General features: G+C 56.0%; 2 protein-coding genes across 8 annotated transcripts; one reads left to right on the top strand and one right to left on the bottom strand.

Moving 5' to 3' along the window:
* The first annotated feature begins 2,414 nt into the window (after positions 1 to 2,414).
* CCDC190 (coiled-coil domain containing 190) lies at positions 2,415 to 7,715 on the top strand. Of its 3 annotated transcripts, none has more exons than XM_019747358.2 (4): positions 2,429 to 2,540; positions 3,234 to 3,566; positions 5,763 to 5,886; positions 6,122 to 7,715. In XM_019747358.2, exons 2-4 carry the CDS (start codon positions 3,272 to 3,274, stop codon positions 6,726 to 6,728), a joined length of 1,026 nt encoding a protein of 341 aa, XP_019602917.2. In that variant the 5' UTR covers positions 2,429 to 2,540; positions 3,234 to 3,271; the 3' UTR covers positions 6,729 to 7,715. The 3 variants fall into 3 exon arrangements, with proteins under 3 accessions (XP_019602916.2, XP_019602917.2, XP_074178165.1); XM_074322064.1 differs by having other exon boundaries at positions 2,433 to 2,540; positions 3,319 to 3,566; positions 6,122 to 7,149; XM_019747357.2 differs by having other exon boundaries at positions 2,415 to 3,566; positions 6,122 to 7,149.
* Positions 7,716 to 7,861: 146 nt separating this feature from the next.
* Positions 7,862 to 17,338, bottom strand: HSD17B7 (hydroxysteroid 17-beta dehydrogenase 7). Of its 5 annotated transcripts, XR_012492835.1 has the most exons (10): positions 17,212 to 17,338; positions 16,838 to 17,041; positions 14,781 to 14,873; positions 14,525 to 14,639; positions 13,167 to 13,361; positions 11,911 to 12,015; positions 11,194 to 11,250; positions 10,997 to 11,095; positions 9,599 to 9,916; positions 7,862 to 8,856 (listed from the first exon to the last, which is right to left on the bottom strand). XR_012492835.1 is itself a non-coding variant. In XM_019747359.2 (9 exons), the coding sequence occupies exons 1-9, from the start codon at positions 17,244 to 17,246 to the stop codon at positions 8,755 to 8,757; spliced, it is 1,005 nt and encodes a 334-aa protein (XP_019602918.2). In that variant the 5' UTR covers positions 17,247 to 17,338; the 3' UTR covers positions 7,862 to 8,754. The 5 variants fall into 5 exon arrangements, 3 of the variants coding, with proteins under 3 accessions (XP_019602918.2, XP_074178167.1, XP_019602919.2); XR_012492836.1 differs by lacking the exon at positions 9,599 to 9,916 and having other exon boundaries at positions 14,525 to 14,613; XM_019747359.2 differs by lacking the exon at positions 9,599 to 9,916.
* Positions 17,339 to 18,084: the final 746 nt, after the last annotated feature.

The raw sequence follows: 18,084 nt of genomic DNA, 5'->3' as shown, positions 1-18,084 counted from the left end.
AAAGATTTAACCATCATTTAACTGAGCAATGTCCCCGATTTCATTGTTTCCATTTGCATTTATGCTGATAACCAGTTTGGCGTTGGGGAGCATTCCTTTAACATCAGCCTGACAATTCTTGATATTTAGTAAACCATTCAGTCGTCTGTAATACATACCAAGTGTCCCCAAAAATAAGCTAACCAGAAAATAAGCCCTAGAATGATTTTTCAGGAGGACATCCCCTGAACATAAGCCCTAATGCGTCTTTTGGAGCAAAAATTACTATAAGACCCGGTCTTATTTTCAGAGAAACACGGTAATTACAGATGTAATTGGGCTTAGACTTCGTTCCATTCTGCACTTTCCGTTTCCCCATCTTTCTCTCTGCCTTTTCAGAGTCATTGCTTTTTTATTTCAATTCTTACCCTCTGTTCCGTCTTGCATCTCAGTCCTACGTCTGGGAACATTTCTTTCTGCCCTAAGTACATCCTGCAGAACAAACTCTATTTTCTGATTATATGTCTGAGGACGTCCTCATTTTACCGTGTGTCAAATTTTAGGTTGACACCTATTTTCTTTCAGGATATTGGAGAAGATAATCCACTGTTCTCTGGTTTCCATTATTTCTGTCTAAAATTCGGCTGGAAGTGTAATTGTCACTCCTGTGAATATAATAAGTTCCCCCTCGTTCTGGCTGCCTCAGAAAAAAAAAAGTTCAACTACTTATTATGGAAAATTTAAAACATTTTCAAAATTAGAAAGGATCATCTAATAACCCCGTCTGTGCCCATAAGCCAGCTTCAGTAATTAACATTTTGTGCCATCTATGCCCACATACGCAGACGGTTGTGCACGACACTATTTATCTTATTTCTGCTGAGGATTTTGTAGCTGACACACCTTTTTGACACATTTCTGGCCACTTTGGTTATAAGACAGGCCCCCCCACTTTGACGTTCCGAGCTCGTGTACATTCAAATGCTTCCTCACGGGAATGCAAGGGACGCAGAGGGGACGGCGGTGGTCAGCCCTCGGGGCTGAGTGGGGGACCAGCATTTGCGTCCTCCCCTTCCTCGTCTTCTCAGCGCTCAGCCCCTCTGAGGTTGGGGACAAGGGACGGGTAGAGGCAGGCCCTTCCTGGTGACGGCTGCGCTGCTGGCACTGAGGCCGTCCTGGTCTTGCCCTGCGCGCCCCACGTGGCTGCTGTCCTCTGCTCGGCTGCCTGTCGTCCCCATGAGGAACCTCTCGTGCCATCAGATGCCTGCGGTCGTGTCCGTGGCTCAGGCCGCCCTGGGTGAGTGGGACCCTATGTGACAGACTGCTCCAAGGGCACTGGCATGCTTGCTGCTCCCCGTGAGACCCGTGCCCCTTCACAGGAGCCAGGAAACCCTCTCAGACTCTCAGGGGCCAAGGGAAGAGGGATGGGTGTGGCCCCCTTCCCGCCCAGGCCCACCCTTCACACTGGGGTCATTTCTGCAAACGCCCCCTCACCCCTTTCAGCTCACTCTCAAGAGGACGTGAGACAAACAAGCTCTTCTGAGAAGCCCCTCACTGTCACCAGCTCTGGTAGCAACAGAAGGTGGCAGTGGGGGCTGCGGTGTGGTCCTGTCATCCCGTGTCCCCCACTGGGGACGAGGTGCCCGTTGTCTCAGACGCTCCTGCAAGTGGCCCGCACCCCACTCCTTAAGTTCTGGAGGAGAGAGAACTACCTTGCGGAAGGGAGAGAAAGGAGTCACCTCCCAGGGAGAGAATGAGCCCGCCCGCCCTTTTGTAACCTTGTTTATGGTGCTGGGGACGGCTGAGGTAACTGTTTAGCTGCCTCTCAGTGAGTTCTGGGGGTCGTAAACCCCAGCGGGACACAGTGCCTCTTGTTTTCAGAGGAAGCCCAAGGCGACAGGAAACCCCCCTTAGTCCTTGTTCTGTAACCAGCACCTCACAGGCTGCCTGCGACAGCTGTCCCAGATACGATCACAAAAGCTGATGACACTTCACTTTGCCGCGTTCTGTGGCTACAACTTGACAAATCTTAATAGGCACCGAAGCACAGGAACCACGTGCAGGCCTGGGAGAGGCCAGACGGCGTGCGGCAACGCCAAGTACACCGATTATGCACCGATTACACGCGATTAACTCCTCCGCTGCACAACATGTGCAGGGCCGAGAACAAAACAGGGGGCTTGCTTTTGGGGCCTGACCTGGTTTCCAAGAAGTAGAGACGGGGGAGGGTCAATGGCACAGGTGGGGGCACGAGGCACAGGCGTCCCCTCTGTGCTTGGTTCCCAAGGACACAGCCCAGGAGGGGGGTCTCTGGGGAAGGGGGACGCAGGCGGGAGGGGGCGCCCGCACTGGGACCGGTGCCCGGAGAGCCAGCATTCCAGACCAGGGAGGTGTCGGACAACAAGAGGCTTTCAAGCACACTCAGCGTTCTCGACGGCCCCTCCCCTCCCACAGCCCCAACCCCACACTCAGAGTTTGCTGAACAGAAACAAGCTCACTAGCGCAGGCTCAGAGACACGCAGGAAACCAGCAGCACTGGCGGCGAGAAGCTGGGCGTGTAGGTAAGCGCCACCCCCAGCCCTCACACAAGCTTCGCCTCCACCCCCGACTCCAAACGAGCTGTTACCGCCTCTGTCCTGTGTCCTGGCCTGAGCCTCCCTCCCAACGCCAGGCCTGTGCCCGATTGCTGTCACCCAAGTCCTTTCGTGCTCCTAGCTGAGTGTGGCGAGGGCGGAGGGGGGGACGCTGGCATGGGCTTGGTCCTCAGGGCCAAGGGGCCAGTCCAGCTCCAGGCCCAGGGCTGCCCAGATGGGCTGCCTGTGCTATTTTGTGGCCAGTAGGTCCCACTCCGCACTGCTCAGATTTGGCTCCAGAGTCACAAACCTGAAAGCAGGAGCCGTGACCGGCCGCTGTCAGCAGAGGGCCTGGCACCTGCCCCAGTGACAAGCCACACGGACCCGCCAGTGGCAGCTGAACTGAGGGGGCCCGGGGTCCTCAAACCCTCTCCAGACCTCTGAGCAGCTTTCAGGGAGACCAGAAGGGACTTCTCTGATCGGGTGGAAATGCCTCATACATGTAACGGCTTCCTGTTTTCTCAGAGTCGTTGGTATACTTTTCACTTGATCGTTACAGCTCTGGGGTGGGGGGCCATCCAGGGAGCCTGTCATCTGTAACTATTTCACAGCAAAGAGACTGTGGCTCAGGGACCAGCTTCACCCCCAATCCTGTGTCTCTCGGGGCCCGTTTTCTTTAAGGCCGACTTCCCATCGTGTGAGTCAGGTGACAGGCAGCCATGGATTCAATACACACGATTCAAACACTGACGTCAGACCAACTCAGGGCTCAGGTCCCGGCCGTCGGGGTGCCTGGGAGAAGCTTGTGTGACTGTCTGGCCACGAGGATGAGCAGCCGCACCGTCAGGGCCCAGCTGTACAAGCGCTGGGACGCGGAGCAGAAGGCGGCCAAACAGGCTGAGGCCCGGCTCAGCCAGTGTCTGCAGAGGCTGGAGGAGACCCGCCTGCGCCATCTGGCACTGCTGGCCCGCGAGCAGAGGCAGCTCCAGACACAGCTGCAGCGGCTGCGGGACGGTGAGCCCAGGGCACAGCAGGGACCCTCCACACACCCCGGGCGCCCAGGCAGCGCCTGCTCCCACCCTGGTCCCCGGTCCCGTCACACGTCCCGTCACACGGCTCCGCAGCGGCCACGCCCGCATACTCCTGCGTGAACTCTTCTCAGTCTCCTCAGTCTTGCTGTCAGCTTCTCGCGCCTGAACCCTCCGCTCTCTACCTGCTTTGTTTTTCATCCTGCTTTCCCTCGCTGCATCTGGGTTCCTTTGGTTTCACCTTTTGTCTGCGCCTCCAGCATTCCCACTTCCAGGGGTTGTGCCACGGCAGGGCCCACGGTGCTGCCCTCGCTGCATGGACCTGACCTCAGCAGCAGGTGGTGTGGAACAAGCAGAAAACATTTGTGTGTGTGGGTTCTGGAAAGTCTAACCCTCTGGGAGCCTTGACGCTTTGACAGTAAATTTAGGGAAAAGGAAGAAAACAGTATGTGCGGAGTCTCAGTGCTTTGCAGGTTTCTTGTCCCAAAGGCCTCAGGTCAGACCACCAAAGCAGGCGAGGCACATCGGCGTAGGTGGAGTGGGCGGGGACGAGTGGGCAGAGGCACAAGCACAAGGCATGAGGCCACCTGGCCGCAGGGCCAGCCCAGATGCAGCCCAGCCTGACGTGGTCACACAGAGCTCGTCCTGCGGGGTCTACAGGCCGGGAGCAGCAGGTGGCGTCAGTCAGCAGGGCGGGCGTGTCCCCAAGTGCCAGCAGCTCGTAGCTTTTGCAAGAGCTTAGATTCCATTCTCCAGGGTTTGGGGGGTGCGGGGGGAGAGTTCACGTGCTCTTTGTTCGAAGAGTCACTGGCTGTCATAGTTAAGGCAGGCCCGAGGGCAGACCCCAGCGTTCCGGCCAGACTTCCGGCCGGGGTTTGAAGGCCTAAGGCAGTGCTCTGGCCAGCGGAAGTGAACATCCTGAGATATGCAGAAAATGCCCGGCACAAAGCGGGCGTGGAAACATGTTAAATCGGGTAACTCGATACAGGCAGGTGCCATGCCTCCCCTGATGGGCCACTGGAGAAAGGTCAAGTGTCAGACACAAGCCATGTCCCTTTCTGAGCCTGCTGGCCCTGCAGGTCTAAATGCAGACGTGACCTGGCTGGGAGGTGACATTCCAAGTCTCAGTGTGCAGGGGACAGGTGTAGGTCTCCCACAGAGCACACACACACACACACACACACACACACACACACGACCCTCTCCTCTTGCCTACCTACCAAAGACGCAATCAGATGGAAGGGTTTTAGGAGTCTGAGTGAATTCTGGGCCGGTCCAGTCATGTCACCCATGGTGCCTACGAGCGGCCATGGCCGTAGGGAACTCAGTGCCTTAGAGCAGCTCTCATGCAAGACGGTTGCCCCAAGTGACCACCTGGTGGCGTCTGGGAACCAGTGGGGCCCTATGCAGCGGCCACGAGCTGCAGAGTGGAGGACAAAGGACCACGGCCGAGGCCCCATGACTGAGGTGAATGAAATGGCACCGTCCGTGGGTACCGTGCACACCAGTCATTTATCTTGTTTTGAAAACACCGTGTTTGCCAGATAAACACTCGCACAGCCACCCTGGGCCGGCCAGCTCAAAAGTCGGTCTGGGTGTGTCTTCTAGTCCTTGCCAGCATGTTCTGGAAAGCCCCTGGGGACCTGCGCAGTGTTTCAGCTTGCTTCCATCAGCCAGGGCAGCCCACGGGGCAGTGTCATCCAGGACGAGTCCCACCCTGATTCTCCGCCCATTTCCTTCTTCTCTCACAGTAGGAGATTTTTCAGGGCGGCCATAACAAAGTGCCACAAAGTGGGGCTTAAGAGACAGGACTTCCCGTCTCAGTCTGGAGGACCGTCTCAGTCTGGAGGACCGGAGTCCAAGACCAAGGTGTGGGCAGGGCTGGCCCTGGGGCTGAGGGAGGATGTGTCCCAGCCTGCGTCCTCGGCTGCAGAAGCCGTCTTCTCCTGTGCCCTCTCGTCTTCCCTGTGTGTGTGTGTTCTCATTTCCCTTTGTCACAGGACACCAGTCATGCTGGATGAGCGCCCACCTAATGGCCCATCTGGACATGATTCCGTCTATAAATGCTCTCTCTCCAAACAAGGGTCACATGCTGAGGTCCTGGGGTTCAGACTTCCACATGCCACATTTCATGGAGACACAATTCAACCGGTAACTCAACTTTTTAATTAACTCAAAGCAGATATCGTCAGGATAAAGTGCTCCTCTTATTTCGGGAATGGAATTCAGAGGAGACTGGAAGGCATCCCTGTGTCCCCACCACGGGGAGAGTGGATGCACGGAGCTCGGCGGGCTGGTCAAGTCAGGTGAGACTCGGGCCCTAACTCAGGCCTCTTCCCAGGTCTCTGCACATGTCCCCTCCCTGAGCAAACACGGCCCCTCCTTAAGCTCAGACGCTTCCCACATCGGTCTCACCCTTCACCCCCGTCAACCATCGTCACCCCAGCCGATACCACACAAAGGGGCCGTACGCTGACAACTGAAAATTCAAAATATCAGCTTCTTCATGGGTTTTCAGAGATCCTTCTTCTCCTTTCCTAGAGCACCAGCCACCAATATGGTCCAAGAAACACACAGGACCAAGTCCCAGAGGCCTTCCCGTCACACTGGCCCCAGGGACGCCACAATAAGCAAAGAACAGTCGCTATCTCAAAATCACAGAACTTCCCGTTGCAGAGAAGACAAGCCACCAGCCCGAGAGAAAGCGTCTACAAGGCCAGCGAAGGGAGTCACGCCAGCGGGGTCATCTCTGCTCTGCCAGGGTCAAGACATCCCAGCTGGCACCGCAGACCCAGGCCCCGGGGCCAGCCAAGTGGGTGACAGTGGAGTGGCACACAGTGACGAGGCCAGATCAGGAGATGCCAGCCTGCAGCCAGACCACAGCACAGGGGAACAAAAGTCCCCAAGTCCCCTGGGACGTGCAGGAACCCTCAAGGGTGCATCCTCAGCGGCCACCTACCTGGAGCTGTTTGCAAAGGCCGGGCAGGCCCACTACCTGCGGCACAGTGAGCCCCCCAAGTCTGAGAGGCTGCTCAGCATTGGGGAGATATTCGGGCACAGGGGGCCTGTGCCCCAGAGCAGGGAGGGAGGGGAGCAGGGCGGCCGCCCAAGCCACCTCCTGTCTCCGCACCTGGTGTGGCCTCAGTGACATTCACCGCTCGGGTGGCTGCCGTGAGCGGTCGGCCACACACACGCACATTTCATTTTAAACCGTTTTTCCTTTTGACGGAACATAACCTTTCACTGAATGAGCAATGCTGCCCACGGAAGTGAGGGGAGACGTTTTAAGTGATGCACTCATGTTGCTAATGTCATCAGGATATGAGTCGACACTGACGGCTGACTTTTCCCGGAAGGAAAAATCTCAAGTTCCTGCTCCCCGTTTCCGCGGTGAGTCACCTGCTAGCCACACGCACAGCTCCCGTTTCAGTTCACATCCGGTGGTCACAGCAGGAACTCATGGAAAACGCGGTCCAGGAATGAACCCACCGTCCTGCCAGGGCCCGGGCTGCCATCGCCACTTCCAGGCCGCTGCACTTCCGTCTTCTCATTCCCGCGCCCAGCCTGCTCACATCAAACCTTTTGCACCCTAACAACGAACACTTCCAACCTGTGCTCTCTCACCTCTCCTTCCAAGGACCACAGCCACGGGGAGGCAGGCCAGGGCCACGAAGGGGACTCATGGCCACTGAGGTACTGGCACCGCGTGAGGCTGGGCCAGCCCGCAACACACGCCACAGCCCGGCCCGCCCTCCTCCTCTGCCCACTCCCATCTGACTCATGTGAGTTGTGAAGAAAGACCAAGCAGGTCTTGCTCTGGGAGCCACACCCGGAGGACAGGGCCATCACCGTGGCCACAGCCCAGGCCTGTCCCACTGGATTAACCTTCTCCACGTACACCTGTCTGTGACCTTGAGAAATAAACGCTCTGCACACCCGTGCCTGCATCTGGCAGCCCCTGATCTGCAGTATTTCACACTCTGTTCCCGGTGACATTCGTGCAGTGCCAGAGCCATGCAGTCACGCCACTGTGGCTTCGAGCAGTGACATTCCGACTCCCTGGTCTCTTACGGGAACTCTGCCGTCATTCTCAACAACATGCTTCATTCCCTGACGTGTGTTCCTGAAAATGTCCACCCCACGGCCACGGACGGAGGAAGCGGGCAGACAAGTGCCCACGTCACACGCGAGGGACTGGTCAGTCACAAGCTGCTTCCCCAAACACACGTGAGGGCGGGAGGGGCGAGCGCTGGGCTCACACTGGATAGCTACGACCTCGGGTTCTGGGCACAACGTGTAACTTTATTACCAACTCCATGAGCAACACAATTAGAGACATTGTAACAAAAGTTCACACTTCAAAGTGTATGGAAATCACATTTATACATACTTTTCACTTTCACTAACTCATTTGTCACTCCCTTCACTGCATTCCTGTTGGTTACTTAGCATAAAACCATCCTGCATTTTAGTGTTTTGTCTTCACACATGGGAACCAGTCCTGGCCAATTCCACCCCCGGGAAGCCAGCAGCTGCCCCCAGCAACGATGCAGCTGGAAGATTTTACTGGGACACTGTGAGCAGATCACTGTTCGGTCGCAAGTTCACATCCATTCGAACACGATCACAAAAACGCACTGGTCAGTAAAGTACAGAGTTGTCGACAGTGAGAGAAACCAGGCCCGACACAAATGCAGCTCCGCGGTTCGGCTTAAAGACGCTCTTAGGTGACAAGCAGCTGAAGCAGCACACACACCTCACGTCCTGTGACTGGCCACACGGCGCCTGTACTCGGACGGTCAGGACCAAAAACCTCGGGACTGTTAGCAGCAGCATGTGGGGAAGAAATAAGGTCAGAAGCTGAAAGGGCAACAGCTGAGCCTGCACCCAAGTGGGCACGGCCCCTGTGAGGTGCGTGCTTGTCCCACGGGGTGGCTCGGGCTCCCAGGGGCAGGATGAGGTGAGCAGGTGCTGTCGGGAGATCCAGGCGTTTAGGACTCGGGCTGTGACCCTGTTATGGAGGCTCTAACGGATGTTTTACTCTATGAACGTCTCTCACGAGCACACGGAGTCCCAGAGGTGACACTAAAGGCAGGCGAGGGCCTGTCACAGCTCACCACCCACAGATGACAGCACCCCACACCCCAGGACACACAGGGCGCTCCATGTCCCCGTCAGCTCTGCGTGTCTGTGTCCTGAATCGTGCCTTTAACGTGCTTCTCCAGTTCCAGCAACTTTTGGTAAAATTTTTCAGCAGTGTCTCCATCTATGTCCATCTGGAAAAGAATCAAAGATCAGGATGACGGGAAGGAAACGCCATGAACGCCGTTTGTGCAACAGGAAGGCCTCCTACGTTCGTAAGAGAACTGGGGAAGGACGCGGGGCCGCGGCATCTGAACCCCGAGATCCCGAAGGCACCAACTCTCCATCCAGCCCTGACACACAGCAAACCACTGACTCTCCCTGAACAGCAGGACTGCAGGGTCCAGCCCGCTGTCCCCGGAGTCCTGTGTCCCAGTCACGGAACACAGCAACCAACGTGGGCCAAAGGCCCAATGAAACAGTCGAGACATTTGCTTTTTAACTCCAACCACCTCCTACCATCCACCTTCTTCAGTCAAAGAGCCCTGGTGCGGGCAGCTCTCTGCCCCCAAGGACGACACTCCAGCCCCTGCCCAGCTGGTGGGCAGCGTGTGCCCAAGCTCTGGCCGATGATACGAGAGTGGATGGCTGTGCGGTGCCCCCCAGGCGTCCTTGGCGCCTGCCGTCTGGGGAGCGGCCATGCCAGCTGAAGGCCACCTTCTCCACGTGCTCGTCCACGCGCAAAATCTCAGCTTCCATCCTGCTTAACCCACTGGCGTTTCATGAAGAAAAATCTGATTCTCACCGATACCCACGGTGTAAAAGCAACCTTTCAGCCACTAGAAAATAAAGCAGTGACTGGTCCAAGTCAACACAGACCCTAAACCTCAGAAACTAAGCCTTTCTTCACAGCGCCTGAAATTTTAAAAAACAAACCTTTGTAACATTCTGGAAATAGCACTTTCATCCATTCATTCAACGTTAGCTTCTCCACACTGCAAGGGGTCTGAGGATCTCGCCAGCTCAACCCCACCTTCCAACAGAGAAGGCGACCTCCCCGCGCTGATCGAGGTGAAACGCTCTCCTAGGCCTTTCCAGAGGCTGACAGAAGCACCATGTTCTCCCCTCGTGAACTGCCCGCCCTCCGGGTTAACAGGGAGGCGGCCCAAACCAGCTCTGAGGGCCTCCAGCTTATCCCTTTGCAACCGAGCTCCCAGGAATGCTCTGGGGGTGTCAGTAAGTGTCGTGTAACATCTGAGGAAGGAAAGTCACACGTCAACGACATTTGGAAAACCCCGTTTTAAACCTGTCACACACCCGCGTCACCTCTCACAGCCGTCACTGGGCGAGCAGGTCCCTGCAAGGGACCGACAGGAAGCATTTCTCAGCCTTACTCGCCCAATGCGGTTTTTTTTTTTTTGCAACTCTTGTCAAGGAGCCAGGGCCCCACAGAGCTGATTTGGGAAAACGCTGGAGCTTCACAGGTTCCTTTTCAGAGGGCACTGTGGGCAGCACGGCTCCCGGAACTCACGCTACTCACATCAGACACGAACGCCCCAACCGTGACTGAGCTCACGACAGACTCGCCTCCTTGTTGTCTTTACGCCAATGCCCCCATAAGCTGGGCAGTGAAAAATGGGGGGAAGGAGGAAAAAAACCTCACTCATGACAAAAACACAACAAAAACAGTTTTTGTAGGTTCAAAATACACTTTCTCATTTCCTAACAGGTAACTCTGTGTGTGATTTCTTTTTAGAAGATGAGACAGGGTCCAAAACACACAGCACTGGTTTGTTCCATCCTCCATCTGTTGCCTCCTCACAGCATCGATGTACTAAAGCTAATAATCGTCAAAAGCAGAACTGAACACCTGAGGGGAAGTCAACTCCATGCAGACAGAGATTTTCTATTCCGTCCAACTCGCGGTGCGCTTACTGAGCGCCTGCCAGCTGCTGGGAAGGGGGGCTCAGCCTCGTTGCAGGGCTCACATTCACACAGGGGAGCCCATGCTGAACGAGCAAGGCACGGCACAGGAAGGAGCTGTCGGGACAGCCTGTACTGGAGGCACCGGACCGGCTGAAGGGTCCCGGGGGCTGGGGTGGGGCACAAGCTGAGATTTTAAGGATAAATAGCAGAAACCAATCAGTGGAAAGGAGGGTGAAAGCAGTTTGGGTGGAGACAAGATATGCAAAGGCCCAGAGGCAGGAGAGAGCAGATGGAAATGGAGGCAGCCCATGTGATGCCAGGGGACAGCGAATCCCAGGGAAGGTTCTCTGGGCAGCCGTCCAGCGGCCTTGTGTAAACCTCTCCATGTAATGGTGCAAACACCTTTACCTTCTGGGTCGTTACATAATTGCTTCCAAAGCCCGTGGTGGCGCTCAGGTACTTGCTCAGAGGGTTCAGAGACTCAGGATTTTGGTGGAAGAGCCACACCTGGAAAGGAAGGGGTGTCCATGTGTGTCTCGTTCTGCCGGGCAACTCACGTGCACATGCGCGAAGCGGCCGCAGAAGTGACTCCCACGAGCACATACCAGCGCTTCGGCCCCATTGTACGGCGTCAGAGTGAAGGCATTTGCGAAAAAGCGGATCTGAGAAAAAGAAGACAGTGGTCACTTTGGGGAGCTTGGACTAGAGCTACAAAAGCCTCACTCGTTCACAAACTTAAAAACATAACCTGCATTTCTTATTACTGAACATTTTTTAAGCATCAGAAGCCTGAAGGAATCTAAACTAGGGACAGCACTGGATGTCCACCGCTCCCAGCGAAGCCTTTTAACACGAAGGCCTATTCCCTCTCGTCTCCCTCCGATGCCTGCCCTGCGGGGACAGTTTCCTGAGCTCTGCAAGCGAAGGGCGGTTCCTAGGGGTTGTTTTCTGTGTGTGCCGGAGGAACAGCGCCCTGCCAGACACTGAAAACACAGAACAGAGAAGCAAGCACACAGGCCGCGTCCCTGGGAACTTCTAATGCACAGGCCGCACTGAAGCTCAGTCTGGTTAGCACCGCTTAGCACAGGTGCCCCACATGCAGTCACGGAAACGCCCACATGAGAAGTGGGCGCTCAGCCGTGGCACGTGGGGCAGCGGCAGCAGGAAGCAGAGGCCACGTTCTAAGTGACTTCAAAACCTCCAGGGGCACGGGACCCAGCCACCTCTGAGCTCAGCTTCTCAGATCGCTTCCCAACCTCAGACACATCTTTTCGGTCCCAAGTGGAGCAGCTGAAGTGAAGTCAGACACGTTCAACGCTTACCAGCCATATGACGGGCATCATCAGGGTCCAGAGAAAGGGCGGCAGAATCCCGTAGGTCAAGTTGGTCAGCATGGTCCCTGGGCACGCCACACTGGAGTACAGGCCCTGGGGACAGAGGTCGGTGTGTGACTCGGGCCAGCGCTATGCTCACCCACCAGCGACGCGACAAGCGAGCCAGCAGCCAGGGCGGGACGCAGGGCCAACCATGTCAGCCAAGAATCGGGGACTGAGAGCTGTGTGAGATGCTCGGGATGCCACATCAGTGACACGCAGTGCCATGCGAGGAGCTTACAGGACACAGAGGGGCCAGGCTGAGGCCGGAGAAGACACGTGGGCTGCTCCCCTGGGGGTCCACGTCACCAGCCACAGCAAGCACGTACCATAAGGAAACACACTGCAGTCTCGGCCCCCGAGCTTCTGCTCTAGTGGGTGCAGACCGCAAACCTCCTGTGCGTGTCCTCGCAGGTGCAGAAAACGCACACCCCTGCCCTGACCTCCAGGTGAAGGTGGGAGCTCCTAGCGTCACAGAGGATGGAGGGGTCTCCCGAAGACCTTCTCCCACCAAAGGTCTCCAACCAGGGCCTCAGCCTGGGACTCGCCCCTTTACAAAGACCCGTCCTGAAGACAGAGCCCCCATAACAAGAGGAAGGTGACTGGAAGGGTCGCTAACAGGTGGAGGAGCCCCCGCAGGGGTCCAGTCACACAAGCTGCAAGGGACGTCTCCATCTCGACCCCAAGCCTGGCCCAGGGCCCTAAACATGGGGGCACCTGGGGGCAGATGGGTTAGTGCAGAAGCCCAGTCTCCAGGGTCAGACAGCGCCAGGCGCTACCCTGGGCTCCATCATTTACTAGCCGTGTGGCCTCTGGGGAGATGCCTTAGTCTGTCCTATGAAGGTGGGAATACTCAGCCCTGTGTCATTGTGACACAGGGAAGGGGTTAAATGACACACACAGGTAAAGAGCACAGCACCTGAGACACTTCACAGCAGCTACTGGTCTGAGACTACAGCTCTGGAAGAGCAACAGGCCGGGGCATGGAGCCCGTACCTGAGAGCTCAGGGGCTGGCCACCTCTGCCCCGAACGCTTCGTGAACACCCACTATCAATGTCACCGTCTACCACGTCTTCACGGCAACCCTGCTCGCGGACAGCAGTGCGTGTTCTGAGCCACGATGGTCACCAGAAAGCCACGTGACTAGGAAATGAGTGGTCAGACAGCGCTGCTCCACGTGTCACAGCACCCTCACAGGCCTCACCCGCTGGCTGAAGTGCTGGTTCAAAGCCACACTCAGAAGGTCAAGGGCGTATTTGGAAGAGCTGTAGGGCTCCTGGCCCCTGCTGTGCTGAAAGTCCTCCAGGCTGAAATTAGACCTCCTCGCGTTGCGAGAGGACGTCCAGATGAGCCGAGACGGGGTGTCACTGTGAGTGAGGAGAGGTTCCAACTCCTGAATCTGAATGAGAAATAAAGTTAACAGGCTACGCATATTAATAGTAATACATTAATTATCCTTTATCATTACCAATTAGCTTAATAATTCAAAACAGGCAAAGAAAGAAGCTAGGATAAAAAGATAAAGGAAAATATCAAATAATATCTATAAAAAGATAAAGGAAATATTAGATAATAATTTCTAATTTTTCAAAAGGCTGGATAAGAATTCAATCCCATCCTGACTTTATATTTTAATTATCTTTTGATGGAACAAATGATATCATTAAAAAAAATAGTGCTAAAAAAAAAAAAGTGCTGAAGGAGACAGAATGGAACGTGCCTGTCCCATTCATGCCGGCACCCCAGCGCCTGGTCATCAAAGACAGCCAATGTCCCCATTTGTCTGGGACATTATAGACGTGTGTTAATCCGTAAAGGTTAAATAAAAACAAAAAACCCTGCACCCTGCCGTTTCTCCTTAAAACACCGGAGGCTGTCCCACACTGGTGCAAAATTTATCTCATTTAATGGTTTCATGATCTCCTGATGTTTGAGGATGTCTTAACTTATAACAAACATAAGCTAGTCCGCACAAGGACTAATTTTGAGGGAAAACAGGCTCCAGGGGAAGAAGAAATGTGACCGAGAGGATAAAAGTGTCAGAGCCCAGGTCAGGAGCAGTTCCTCCAATGACAGCAGCTGGCTGACTCGACCTGGACAGTTATGTCGTCCTAGGAGACGCGACAGACCTGGGGCTGGAACACAGCACACGCTGGACAAGCCCTACATCTGCTGCTTCACGTCATGTGTGCACCTGGAATTGTAGCACGCAAGGACGGAGGCTCAAGAAATCAGACATCACGGTAGAGGGTGGGCCAGGAGTTACTATTACACCCTCCTCTCGGAGGCCAAGCCCAGCCCAGAGCCGGGCAGGGGCACCTGCTCTCAGCTGTGTACTGTTTCCAAAGGCACGTGTGTGTCTCGTCACTGTCTCTCAGTCTCCAGAGTCGTGTCAAATACTCTCCATATGTACATGTATATCAGCAATGTTTTCAGAGGAGAGAGGGAACGTCCGGTTGAAAGGGCAGCCACACACTAATGCGCGTCCCCGAGCAGCAGGGTGGAGGGCCTGCGCAAGTCCCCAGGACCCCAGTGCCAAGTGTTGGCTTGGTGACACTTTACCAGGATAAAGTGGCCAAAGACATTGGTTGCAAACACCTCCTGGAGCCCATCAGCCGTGACCCTGTCCTCCTGAGTCAGCAGCCCCTCAGCTGTGGAGAACATATGAATCACTTTTCTGAAACAGCAGAAGACAATTGCATGACTCGTAAAAGCCTCTTTGACTGAAGATACTGAAGAGACAGACCCAGCTGGGCAAAACCGGGCAGAAGAGTCATCACCTTCCTGCCAACCAGATTATCTGGAGAATGGAAATTACCTTGAGAAGATGCCACAGAAAAGTGCTCTGAGATTTAGGTGTGGGTTAGGCATGATCCCAGCGTTTAGATACACACAGTCTAGCCTCTGAAACCTGCAAGAAAGACACCGAGACAAGAGAGTCATGTCAGTCTGTGAGGGTTCGATGTTGATGGTGGCTGCAAACAGGACGGCGCTGCACTGGGCGCTGAGGCCAGGCCTCCTGCTTCCAGCCTCAACCCCCAGTTGGGCCGCGGCAGCCCTCCGTCTATCAATGCCCCCTTCTTCTGGTCTAAGGAAGTTTTCTGGGGTTTTTTGTTTGTTTGTTTTTAAGATTCACATCTTCCACAGCCGAAAAGTAAAATTTGTATAATACTGACATACACACTCACCTAATCTGACCCACCCACGCTGGAACCTGAACGCCGAGACACCTACTAGCGCCGAGAACCGTGAGGACAATTTTCCTGCCAGGTGCTCTGCAGCCTCAGAAATGACGAGGCTCCCAGGAATGCAAGAGGACCACAGATGCTGGAAGTGTAATGTGCTGCCAGCATGCTCCCTCCAGCACACTCGCCGTGGAGGGAACTGTGAAATGCTGACTGAGAAAGCTTGTTCACTATTAAACCCACATACGCCTGAATCTCAGGGTATTTCTTTTGAACTAGATTCAAGACAAGTAGAGCCTGTGCTGACACTATGGCTAGTCAGAGTCTCTCCTGGAATTCTGTGCAGCACACTGTCCCCTGTCCTCTGTCCAGCCCAGGACAGGACGGGGCCACAGTGACTACAGCTGGGACCTTGACACATAGGAGCTACGATACAGATCACCCACAAACGTTTCTTCATCTTCTAAGTAATGGGTAGCCCAGTGACTCTAATTATTAAACTGAGTGTTAAAATGCTTAAAATAGTGACACCATCAGGTCAAAAGGCAGCACCATCTATTGTCAGCTGTCCCACAATGTAATTTGCAAATTTCATCTGAGTGTGTTAACAAATTTTGCTAGGGAACAAATATATGGTGATGGAAGGAGAACTGACTCTGGGTGGTGACCACACAAATGGGATTTATAGATGATGTAATACAGAATTGTGCACCTGAAACCTATGTAACTTCACTAACAATTATCACCCCAATAAACTTTAATTTAAAAAAAAATTTTTTTGCGGGGAATGGAGAGGAAACGCTCAGCGCAGAGTGGACACTGCACCAGGACAGCAAATGAAAGTCTGGCTTCAGGAGAATGGTGCCCTTACCTCTCGACTAAATGACTGACGTCACGGCCCTGTCCTGCATGAGCCAGAAGCACCACCGTGCTTCTCAGTTTCCATCTGCCCAGAACTCACTGAGCAGAGTCCACAGGGGAGTCGGGGTGTCAGCAACTGTGCAGCGTCAGCTAAGGGGACCCCGGCCCTCTCACGCTGTCCTGGGCTCTGACCACTTCCAGTCTGTAACCCAAGATGCCCATTTGGGCCATCACGTGCAGGGCACATTTGACACGAGCAAGAGATGTGTCCGGACACTGTCCCGTATTCCTGAATCTGTGAGTGTCACCACAACCATCATTTCCTAAATCTGGATACCACCACCCATCTCAAAGCGAGCTGGTCAGAGGGTAAAATAACTCAGCGCTGCAGTAACACTGACCTCAGCTGGGACCATTCGCTGATTTCCTCGGTGCTTCCTTCTACCCCACAGCCTTGCTAAGTCACTAAATATTATTAAATACCAAACAACTAACGTGTCATAACTAAATGTGTTCCCTGAAGACACAGGTCGGAGTCACTTCGGTTTTGAATATCAGCACCCGCCCCGCCTACTGCCTGATGGGAAAGATGCAAAACGCACTCAGGTGGCAAAGGAGTCACAGCAACGTGAGGCATCGACCTGCCGCACAGGAGCGGCGCTCACTCACGCGTTAGTGTCCACGAAACCACCAAGGTCACGCCGGGAGGGAGACCCCCGGAGCGTGAGCACCGCACTCCGCGCCGCCCCTGCCCGGGCCTCCGGCCCTTCCTGGTTTGCTCCGCGCCGTGTGGCCCAGTCGCGGGGAAAGCCCGCCGGCGGGGACCCACCTGTGCCGCAGCTCCCGGGCGGCCCGCAGCACGGAGCGCAGGTCGCCGACGTCCACCTGCACCACGGTGACCTGGGCGCAGGGGCGGGCGGCCAGCAGCGCGGCGCGGGCTGCCTCCGCCCGGCCCGGGTGCCTGCAGGCCAAGCACAGGTGCAGCCCGTCGTCCTCCTGCAGCAGCCGCTGGCACAGCGCTCGGCCGACGCCACTGGCGGGGTCAGACACGGACCTGCGTTACCCGAGCCGGTGCCCGACGGCACGTTCCCCCCGCCCCGAGCGCAGGCGGACAGAGGTGCAGGGGGCGGACAGAGGTGCAGGGGGCGCCCAGGCAGCTCCTCGGACCCCGACCCGCCGCCGCCACCGCCCAGGAGGCCTCACCTGCTCGCCCCGGTGACCAGCACCACCTTCCCCATCGCGCTGCACCGACTCTCCGCGGCGAAAGACCCGCGCGGCTCTCGGAGACGAAAACCAGATCACCCGGCCCCGCCTCCCCGCTCTGCCATCCAATCAGAGCTGGGAGCTTTCGCACGGCCCCGCCACGCACTCCAATCAGGGTCCAGGAGGAGTACGGCCACGCCCCCTCCCATCCCTCCAATCGGGGCCCGGAACGCAGCGCTTCCTGGTGGGGTGAGATAGGCCGAGGGGCGGAGCCGCGGGGCCCGGAGCCGCGAGCCAATCCCGGCTCCGCCGCCCCCGCTGCACAGGTGCCCGCCCGGGACTCCGGAGGCCGCGCTCGGGTCCGGGGTCGTGGGCACGCGCGGGCTCTGTGCTCCGGCCGCTCAGATTGACAGTCGGTGCACGAAGGCCTCGGGGCGTTTGCAGCACAGGAGAGTTTCGGGACGCGGAGCTGAAGCTTGGGGACCGTCCTCCCTCGAGGTGTCCCCTCTACACGAGCGGACCCAGCACTGTGCCCCTTTGCAGCCGCTGCTGCGCCCAGACCGCCTCCCCTAAACAGTCACCTTTGGGACGGTGACTTTATGAGGAGTTTTATGCAGAATCGTGCGAGAGTCACCGGTTTCCAAAACGCGGACTGGACGGCGCGCAAGCCCAGGATCCCAGAACTTCCCAGCCCCGCCTGGGTCTGCACCGTGGCCGCCTCCGACGACCTCCGTTCCCTTCTGTCCTGGCCATCGCTGAACAAGCACGTTCGCATTGCTCAGAAAACTAAAAGTGTGAACACAGTGCTCAGGGCCGGGGGAGAAGCGCGGTGCTCTGGGCGGCTCCACCCTCCGGCTCTTGGGGCGTCTGCGT

The sequence above is a fragment of the Rhinolophus sinicus genome, linkage group LG17 (genome assembly GCF_036562045.2).
Source record: "Rhinolophus sinicus isolate RSC01 linkage group LG17, ASM3656204v1, whole genome shotgun sequence".
NCBI classification, from domain to species: domain Eukaryota; kingdom Metazoa; phylum Chordata; class Mammalia; order Chiroptera; family Rhinolophidae; genus Rhinolophus; species Rhinolophus sinicus.
Note: the sequence above shows the minus strand (reverse complement) of the source record. Positions and strands in the feature narration are given on the sequence as shown.

Excerpts from the sequence above, each read along its gene's own strand:
- CCDC190 (XM_019747358.2), top strand. The coding sequence starts at position 3,272 with ATGGATTCAATACACACGATTCAAACACTGACGTCAGACCAACTCAGG. Across the intron at positions 3,567-5,762 it reads GCTGCAGCGGCTGCGGGACG|ATATCGTCAGGATAAAGTGC; the intron begins GTGAGCCCAGGG and ends AACTCAAAGCAG. Across the intron at positions 5,887-6,121 it reads CGGCGGGCTGGTCAAGTCAG|AGCACCAGCCACCAATATGG; the intron begins GTGAGACTCGGG and ends CTCCTTTCCTAG.
- HSD17B7 (XM_019747359.2), bottom strand. The coding sequence starts at position 17,246 with ATGGGGAAGGTGGTGCTGGTCACCGGGGCGAGCAG. Across the intron at positions 14,640-14,780 it reads TTCTGTGGCATCTTCTCAAG|AAAAGTGATTCATATGTTCT; the intron begins GTAATTTCCATT and ends CTGCTGTTTCAG. Across the intron at positions 8,857-10,996 it reads ATTATGTAACGACCCAGAAG|ATGGACATAGATGGAGACAC; the intron begins GTAAAGGTGTTT and ends ATTCTTTTCCAG.